The sequence below is a fragment of the Pocillopora verrucosa genome, chromosome 10 (genome assembly GCF_036669915.1).
Source record: "Pocillopora verrucosa isolate sample1 chromosome 10, ASM3666991v2, whole genome shotgun sequence".
Classification (NCBI taxonomy): Eukaryota; Metazoa; Cnidaria; class Anthozoa; order Scleractinia; family Pocilloporidae; genus Pocillopora; species Pocillopora verrucosa.
The window spans coordinates 1,304,752-1,314,653 of record NC_089321.1 but is presented as its reverse complement, the minus strand read 5'-3'; the positions used below and the strand labels follow the sequence as shown (position 1 = coordinate 1,314,653).

Here is a 9,902-nt window from a genome sequence, read left to right as displayed (position 1 = left end):
ACTAAATAACTAGGAAGAATCGAAATTGAAACTCATCCTTCTTAGGATTGAAATATGGTTACTGATTATTTCTACCATTTCAAGTTTCTTGGAACAAAGTTGGTGAAATTTGAGGTAAGGCTTAAGAGAACGACGGCACATGTTCACCCTGCCGAAAACCACTATGGCCATCACTGTGGACGAGTTTGAAAATAAAATATATGATTAAGAAAACGATAAAGGTCTGCATTAGGAAAAATATATAAAAACATATAAGGGAAATGAAAATTGGCTTGGAAAATGCCGGCCGACTCGTAGTCTCGTAGTCAAGCTACGGTCTTGAGTTGCCGCATAACCACCGTGACCTTTTAAGTTACATAATTAATTATAGCCACCTCGGTAGTATTATTGATAAACATATCATATTTTCCGTAGAGAGATAATCTTTCTATATCGGTTTCTCAGTTGTTTTTTTCTTTACCTGCATGCCCTAAATGCTTAGCTTTGTGTCGATATTTTAGATTATGTAAACATCTTTCACTTTAATCCGGCACAAACTAGTCAACGTTTTTATTCGATTTACTGTGTATATTTTTTTTCAGCCTTTTTCCCCAATATCTATCAAGCCTTGAACATATCAATTGGTGCAAAAAGTACAGCTTTCTCACAAAATGACTAGGTGATAAAATTCAGTGGACATTTGTTCGATATCAACTGATTAAGTGTTGTTGGACCTCAAGTACTTTTGTGTTAAATTATTTCTTCTGTCTAACTTTTAACTTTTAACTCCAAATCTTTTATTTTTTATATGTATTTTTTTAGCGTTTCGACGTTAGCCCCTTGTACAGAGCACTCTGACGAAGGGCTAACGCTCGAAAAGTCAGCTTTCTAAACTCCCTACGGTGGCTAATTTTCTTAATCAACTCAAATTATTTCAATCTTACCGCCGCCAATACGGCATCACAGATTCTTAAGAAACTTACCCCCGCTATAATATTCAGTCAAGGCCTGGATATTGTATTTATTCCAAATCTAAATTAAACTATGCCCCGAGGCGCAAGAATTTGCATCGTTTTTTACTTATCTCGAATTAAACTACTGAAAATGACCATTAATAGATCCATGATGATATTTTGGCTTGCTTTCTTGAGTTTCACTGCTCTTCGAGTGATATCCTCCCTTCTCAAAAAAAATTGTCTTCCATAGGTGAGTTCTAACCGAGGCGGCCAAAGAAGTGACGAAGCAAGGAAGCAAAGTAGTAGGGACATAACAAAGAGGGGAGGGGGTGCCGAAGAGGAGGAGAAAGGGAGGGAGGGGTGGAGAAGAGAGCAAGAAAGCAGGCGAAAAAGCCGCGAGAAGGAAATGAGGAGATGAAGAAAGTGAGAAATGTAGTTGAGAATTGCACTTGTAGAGACAACAAAGAACGCGAGAAACATAAGCTATCATCAGTTATTGTTCAGCGCGCAAGAAACAATTTTTAATGTTTTTTTCTCTATATTCTTGTTCAAACCTTTAACGATGACAATAGATATGTTTTCGGAAGAAGGGCCTGAAGCAAAGATGGAGACTCCCATAGAGGTTCATGGAGGAGAAGCTCAAACATCTTCAAAAAATCTCGCCATAACTACTCCAACGTAGAAAGAGCTTTTGTTCGTTTGAATTGGATGGCGCCATTCGATGATAAGTGCTAAAAAATTATTGTAAGGGTCCCGAACACTTTTCCAAATTTTTCTTTCAGGTTCAAACCATGGAAACTTACCATTTTGACGGAAAACCCGGTTAGCAAAGCAATTTGTGATCGCATTATCAATCGATCACGCGTTGTTCACGTAACTTTATGCTAGAGAATCGATATGTTGCGAACACGGCACGTGATCAAGATTCATTGGGGGTGTATCGGGAAATGTTGGCAAAATGTCATTTTTGATCAAAGGTTCGTCGTTGACTTCTTCCGGTAAACTTGGAAGTTCAGTTTTTGATTCTGTAACAGTATCATTTCTTGCTAGTAGTTCTGCTGCTATCATTTCTTTCAATTTCTTATTTCTTCTCTTTTTCTTTTTAATCTTGATCTTTTTCCATCGAGTAATATCGAGTTCTTCTCTTGGTGGTTTGGTTGGTTCCTCCTTTGCTCCCACTTCCAAGATGGCGTATTCAAGATCCAGAAAGGACTGTGGGAATATAATTGAAATGTCAAACACTATTTGGAAGAAGCCACTAAAGAAAAATAAGTACATCTCGGTAAGACATTCTATATACTGAAGTCAGTCTGACAGTGGTCAACCGATTTACAGTATTATTCATTATGCCACTTTTTAGTACAAGGTGTTTTAAAAGAGTGTTTGTAAGTTGATGTCTTTTAAAAATCATCTAATGCATTTCTGCATTTTGCATGTATGCATATAATACAACTTTATCTTTTTCTTATTGTATATTATAATTGAGTTTCTAAATAACGCGCATTCTTATCGGCTGAAACAGCGTACTTGCCAGAATACAGATGGTCGATGTAGTGGAGTCACGCATCACAATTTTTACAATGGCTAACCAATTCCCTGAGTTCTCTCACGTTTTTTTCTTTTGTTTACTCAGATATCTCGTACAACCAGGAAAACGACTTTTAAAAGTAGAAAGGAAAGCCTCTACTTCTTCTCGTGTTTGCTCTACACTCCTTTCGTTCTCCAGTCGCTTTACACAGAGTAGAGCACCTTGAAAGTTCCTTTATTTGTTAATACCTTAGCGTATAGCCCATATATCCGGGACACTTCTCTCATTGTCAGCTGACCGTTTAAGATTTCATCACTGCGGATAATTTCAACCTTGAAAGAAATATTACCCAACAGAAATTTAAAGATACTTTCCATTTTTTCATTCGGAAAAATATTCCATACAAAGGATTAAAAGCAAAATTAAGGAGGTCAAAAAAAGTACCTGATGTGTGTTTGGAATGGCAAACTTTGTTATTAGAAATTTTCTTAATACATCGACGGTTACCGCAGAAGGACATCGGAGATAACGAGTAGGAAAAATCTGGACGAAGAAGGTACAAAAAAAAAAAAACCATCTTAGAATCAAAACGATAAAGATGAAATGTTTTGCTTTATTAAAATCACTAACAAGTTTCTTCCCATACCTGATTTTCTAACCAGTTTCTTTTTCGCCTTTAAGGAAAAGGAAAGAAAGTAAGAGACAAGAAAGAAGGTCCTCAACAGATCGGAAAAGGAGAACTCATTGCAATGATGGATTGTTGTTTTTCATCGGTTCAATTGTTACCTGTAGTATTCCAGCGTTATACACACCGGATCCTCCATCTCAACTTCCTTTTTATCCTTGATATCACCCGGAACTACGTTTTCGTCTGAAAAAAGGAAAATTGGCTCAAAGGATAAGGAGAAGTAGGACAAGAAATGCTTCGTCTTCACACCTCATTTTCGAGAGACAAATATTACAATTTAACTTTACCCTTACACCCTAACCAAGAAGTCCTTTTACTGAAAGACGCGGACTAAGAATGTTTTGCCAAACAAACAAACACGTAAATAAGCAAACAAATAAGCATGAGAGCAGACAAACAAGCAAAAACGCAAAAAAGCAACGAGCAAAAAAGGAAACAAGCAAACAAGAAACCAAGAAACTAATCAAAGAAGCAAACAAGTAAACACAAACAAACGCAAACAAACAAACAAGCTCAAAGTTATTTCGTATTATCAACTGAGTTGATGACGTGAATTAGCCACTGCTAAGAGTTTCAAAGCTTTGAAACTCGTAGCAGTGGCTAATTCGCGTTATCAACTCAGTTGATAATATCAAATTACCATGTTATGCTCTCCCCCTGACGCAGCACCACAGTTATTTTCGAAACTTACCCCCTTCAATCAAACAGTCAAAGTTAAACGAGCAAACAAATGCCCTCATGAACAGATGACGACACTATGTTGAAAGGGGCTAGCTTCTTAAAAACCCTTCAAGGAAACAGTTTCATTGCATTTCCAATCGAGACTCGATGAATTACCTGAAGTTTTGTCTTCTTCTCTTTCTTCTCTTTGATTGTCTTCGAAGTCATGTCGAAGCTTCAGTTCAGCTAAACAAATTCGGGATTGAATTTATTTTAGATATACAGTATTGGATACTTAAAGAGCCGATTTATAAGTTTGAAGATTTTTGTTTCAAAATTCTTAACTTCGAGAAGTTTGGTGGTACGACTAAGAAGCAAGGTTAAGAGAAACGCCTTGCTGTTGGTATCGAGGAAAGTTGGTTCAGCCGGCGCGCAGTTCTTTATGGAGGGCACAAAAGTCTCAACCCGTCAGCTATTTAGGTTTTATTTATTTTCTTGTTCTCTGATCTGCCAGAACTCATAAAATGGAAGCTTAGGAGTTTCTACGTCAGTTTCGCAAAATGCGCTTGTCGCGCTTGCGTGCCATGATGCTTGAAGGTACTAGCACCATGCATGGCTTAGTAATTGACGCAATTTTTCCCGCGCAATCACTCATGTCGATGTTCGTGGCATCAATTCTCCCCTATCAAACTTCAATACTCGTGGGTGTCGAATGTAATCCGTGATCGCTTTGGTTTTGGAACAGTACGTTTTTGGTACCAGAGTTTTGATGATAACAAAGAATTACCATACTGCATGCCATACCTTGATAGAGACCAGGAACGAGTTTGAAGACGATATCTTGGAGGGTTCGGTCAGGCCTGAAATAAATTAGATATTTATGGACATTCTCATAGTTTTTTTCTTTAGGCCAGAATGGCTATATAAAATAGAAACTAAAATAATCCTTTTAAAGAGTTTTCCCGATTTTTTTCTCAAAACTTCATTAAAAGTGTGGCAGTTTTCAACTCAGTTCTTAATAACGCTCGTATAGTGAGAGTCCTAAGCTGAGTATTGCCCCTCATCATTTATTTACTCCTCAGCTTCGCTAGGTTGTTTCTTTAATGACCTTTTTAATTACTTTTCCCTGTTTTCAAGTATCGCATGATAAAATTTCAGTTTGGTCGTATGTCTATTTATTGTAAGTGAGCGGTGCAAATACAGAAAAGGCGGTTTAATTTGCTTAAAAATGTTTATATCTCACCTTATGTGGAGCAGTGGTTTAGTCTTGTGGACTTCAACATCACAAACAGGACAGTGATACGATGCTTGGAGGTACTTCACGATACAGCTGCGACAAACTAGGAACAATGAACACATTATATATTAAAAAAGTTGAAAATCAAACATTTCTCACAAGCGTGGGACTTGAAAAAATCCGAGTCCCAAAGAGGTCTCGAACCTTAGATCTTCCAATTCAGCCATGGAATTCCTCACTAACTGAGAAACAGTCCAACTTGTTGGTTGACAAGGCCATAGGCTCAGTTCAAAGATATACTACTTCTCCAAACAGACTGCAGACTTGTTTATGGTAAAAAATTTTTTTTCACCACTGAGCTCAGTTTGGTGAGTTCTAGACAATGATTATACCATTGAAAATAAAAATAGTTTATTTGTTATACAAATCAGTTTGCATGAGTAACGAAATCCTTGGCAACGTCAGTCGTATCTTTAACTTACACGAATGCAGACATTCGACAATTGTTGTAGCATCCACTAAGTATCCACCACACAGCACACACATGATGTGAGGGTTTAAGTCTTGTATTTTCATAGACCGTAACATCTTCCGTTTCAGGCGTATTCCAGGTCCTTAGTAAGACAAGAAAACATTCGTGATCATCAGTAGAAAGCAACTCTATAAAGTCGTATGTATCTCTAATTTGCGTTTATTTTCAGCAAGGAGAAGCATTGGCGACTTTCAAAGCGTCATGCCTGGGAAGGAAACAATACGGACGACTGCAAATAAGTATTGACTACCATTAGTTTGAGGTGGGCAAGCTAAATTTAGCTTTACCCATTTGATAACATAACTTGGCCGCCGTAAAGAGTTTTCAAATGACTGTGAATATATCAAAATCATATCCATGAACTGCGATTTTTAAGAGACAAATATGAACGCAATCATCGCAGAAATGAACACCACTTAAGCATAGTGAAAATAAGGCCTGAAAAAAAATCAGGCCTGTATTACTACTTAAGTAATGTTCATTAATGGAAGATCGCTTTCATATTCAGAGTTCCTAAAGCTGCGTTAGCTCTTCGTCAGGGCGAATATCATTACTTCACTCGAGTAGATCTGAGTTATCTACTACATTTCCAGCTTAATCATAACAATCCCAATTTCCTCGATTGCGTGATTGGTTTAAAAAGCTTTTATTTTCCACTAATTCACTTTGCCAAGTTGTTATCGGACAGTTTGTTATCGGACAGTTCAATAAGCCAGTCACATTCAAAGTTGTAGTATAAATCAACCAATCACAACCTCAGTTTCAGTCAGCAAAGAAACAGTGTACATTAAACGATTTACGCCTCCTCTGTCAGCCTTTCGATGCATATTTTCCGTTTCTTTCAAGACTTGGGTATTCTTCTTTTCTTGGAAATTGAATGATTAATTTTTATGATTAATTGATAATAAGACTTCGTGTCGTCCAATGCGGTCTGTAGTCATACTCGTGATAAAAAATCGGACGACTGCGCATGGTTATTACTCGTATGATTACAGACCGAATTGGACTCTACTCAGTCCTATTACCATTACTAATTTTTCTCTCTCTCAAAGTACCCGTTTCTCTCCCGTCTTGCAGGCGATACTACCGAAAGAAAAGACATCGAGGCTCATCGGCTACATGCAATTTGATTTATAAAGCCACCGTATGCAGACTACCTCGGAAAATATGTACCACGTCGGTGCCTATATATCTTCATTAACGTATGAACCACTCTCAACCGGTAGAATTTCGCTCAAAAACTAGAAAGTCACGGATCCTCACAAACTTATTTTTTGTCACTACCAATCTGTCAGATTCTGTAAAGAAACCTGAGGCTGTGTTTCATGGCGAGTTTTAGCGAATTTCATGAAAACCGCTTCCTGTGTCTGCAAATCATGTGTTCATCAAAACACTACATAATACGAATGAACAGGGTCGGTTTGTTCAAAACACGATCAAGCTGACTCACGGTTAGTGCGGTTTCCATGCTACGTAAAAAAAAAATAATTTTTTTCAGGTCCTATTTTCAACTACTAGTTCAGTAGTGCTCTTAGCTGCGAGGATCTCTTAATTTCGTTTCTTCATATGTGAATTTTATTGACAGAATTACATCGCGAAGAAAAAACCATATTTCTAAAATCATCAGCCATGCAAACAGATTTGCCGTTCGTGTTTTGCTCGATCGGCAGAAAGAGAAATGATGACATTTGGAAAGAGGCAAAGGCCCATATTTGTATACGAATCAAGTCATAGAGAAATTTTGGACCATGACGAAGAAAAAAAAAGGACTGCTTAACTTTCGCTGCCTGCCCTCATGCAGCCGTTTCAGCAAATACACGAAAATATTTGGATTTGTTATGAATAGAGGATGTTTTCGTTTTTTAAGTTTTTTTCTAACTGAAGGATCTATATGAGGACAAAAAGAAGCATCAACGAAATGAGGGGTAAACGGCCGTTTAAGTTTTCTGCCAAAGTGCAGCTCTTAGTATTTCTAAGATTTTCGAAAGTGATGTATATGCCGGAATTTCGGTAAATATTTAGAAGATGTGCAATTGACCCAAAACGACTTTTCGGACCGGAAAAAATGATGGGAATCGTATCTGTCTGTTGTTTATAATCTATGGAAACTACAACCACGGATTTTATTTCAATTCCTCATAGATTTTTCCTAAACTGAGGATTCTGCCGAAATTACGGACATGCTGATTATAGTTCCACAAGGAACTGTTGTGCTCGTAGGCCATGTAAGCAGCTGATTGATTACTTAACAGAAGTTCATCAGCGTAGAAAAAACCACCGTTGCAAATTTTGAACAGATGACTTTTCGAACCGTTTTTCTTGCTACTGAGCCTTCTGCTCTGAGGTAAGGCTAACGCTTTGACCGTCAGCTTTTCGCCTATTGCTGTGGCGGTTTATCTATACTTCCACCAACTTGTGCCTTGTATTCATCTGCGTGATTTTAGTGAATATGTTTATCTTAGTTCTTTTAAGAACGATGATAGGCATTCTCGTGTAATTCAATGGCTCTTTTAACTGGATTGAGAGATGAATCAGTACGCTTTTAGCCCAAATAAAAATAAAATTCCGTGTTCGCGAGTCCTTTGAAGACAAAATGCCTTAGTCAATCTTTTACGCCGGAATGTGGAAAATTATATCTATTGCATTCGCAGCTAATTGAAAAGATCTTGAAAAACTCAGGAAATGAATTAAAAAACCATCTTTCAAACCATGATTTTTCATACCCTTTCGTTAGTGAAATGCCACACACTCTTTCGCTTGATCAAGCTTCTGACACAGAAGGAAGTGTTTCGGCCCGATGAGACCGAAACACGCAGCTTTAGTTGTACTCCGAGGAAGCTTTGAATTTAGATCGATAATTCTCTCATTCAGAAATAAATACATGCAATTGGAGGAATATCTTTATTACCGTGAAGTCAGTTTTATATATAGAATTTGTACGGCATGTTTAGTCACGACCTGAAAAGCTTGTTTCGCCAAGCTTAGATTTACTGATTCGGGCCGTCATCGGCTATGCGGCCTGAAAATTGACCGAAGATTTTTCAATTCAGACAGTTGAGGAATCAATTTTTAAGCGGTTAGCAAGCCGAGGGATTGACAGAATTACATCGCCAAGAAAAAACCAGCTCTATTACCCGTAACCAATATCAGAAGTAAATTAAAATGTTGGCCGATTCGGCTACATGATGGAAGAACTCGAAGTTACTGGAGAACATTGATTTATCGTTGACTTGCGATGTACGAAGGTATGAACGAAAACTAAAAATTAAAGAGATCCAAACAAAACATGAAAAACCAATTCAGAATTGTCCATTCAAATATGATCGAACTCTCAATTCCTTGTATTGTTGTGCGACGTAGAATTCTTTACAATCGAAGCGCATAATTCGGGCTTGAAATTTATTCCGGTGCGACGAATGGTGTATTCATACAACCCGATCCAATGTATTCTCTTTCGGTTTCACAGGCACTTTGAAATAAAAAATCGCTCAGCTATGTTTAAGACAAGAACATTTTCAATGTTGTGGTAAAATAATTATCGAGGATGATGTTTGAAAGCCAGCAAAGATGAATAAGAAATCTACCTTTTGTCTGACAGAAAAATTCTCTAACTTGAAATTACCCCGACACCGTTGATACTGAAGAGCTTTCCTCAAACAATGTTCATATTCTGTTTGAGGCCGAGCTAAGTATTCACAAATTGAAATTTCCCAAATGTTCACATTTTTGTCAGATAAGTTGTCTGAGCTATAAGAAGAAAATATGCGTTCAAATGTTTCATTCCGTCGGAAAAGTATGTGATGTATTTGGTCTGTTGCTTCTCTGTCACGAAATGATTTACATTACGGTCCGATAACTGAAAATAACGCACATTTTGATTAACACATTTACGACCAAAATAGCCTCAAATCTGCAAATAAATACTGCATACAAAAAGTTAAATAATTTTCCTAACGTTTTAGAGAATTTCAGGCTAAAGTTTTCAATATAAGGTGAGAGATTACCGTGCTTTTCTCGACGATTACTTGCTGGCTTCGAGTTGATTTCAAGTTAGCACACGTTGCTGTTGATACGCGTAATCACGTGACCGGTCGCACCAGTCTCCCCTGAGGCGAATTTGGTGTAAACATCTGTTTTGATGCAAAACAACTAGTAGATGTTTACTCGCTGTTTTTCCGTATTATTCTTTTTCACAAAATAAAAGTAATGAGGCCAAAGCTAGCGTTAGAGATATCTTCAGAAGATGGGCTCTGGAAGGGAAGTTTTTCTGCCGGCAAATGGGATTATTAAATGACGATTGTAAACTTTCGGAAAAGGTTTAA

At 37.4% G+C, this 9,902-nt stretch overlaps 1 protein-coding gene across 1 annotated transcript; it reads right to left on the bottom strand.

Annotated features, from left to right (window-relative positions):
- Positions 1 to 1,315: 1,315 nt before the first annotated feature.
- On the bottom strand, positions 1,316 to 9,629 carry LOC131781073 (polycomb complex protein BMI-1-B). Its single transcript, XM_059097722.2, has 10 exons — positions 9,585 to 9,629; positions 5,531 to 5,662; positions 5,055 to 5,151; positions 4,616 to 4,671; positions 3,989 to 4,057; positions 3,250 to 3,334; positions 3,110 to 3,137; positions 2,908 to 3,006; positions 2,712 to 2,795; positions 1,316 to 2,147 (listed from the first exon to the last, which is right to left on the bottom strand). The coding sequence occupies exons 2-10, from the start codon at positions 5,634 to 5,636 to the stop codon at positions 1,815 to 1,817; spliced, it is 957 nt and encodes a 318-aa protein (XP_058953705.2). The 5' UTR covers positions 5,637 to 5,662; positions 9,585 to 9,629; the 3' UTR covers positions 1,316 to 1,814.
- Between the last annotated feature and the right edge of the window lie 273 nt (positions 9,630 to 9,902).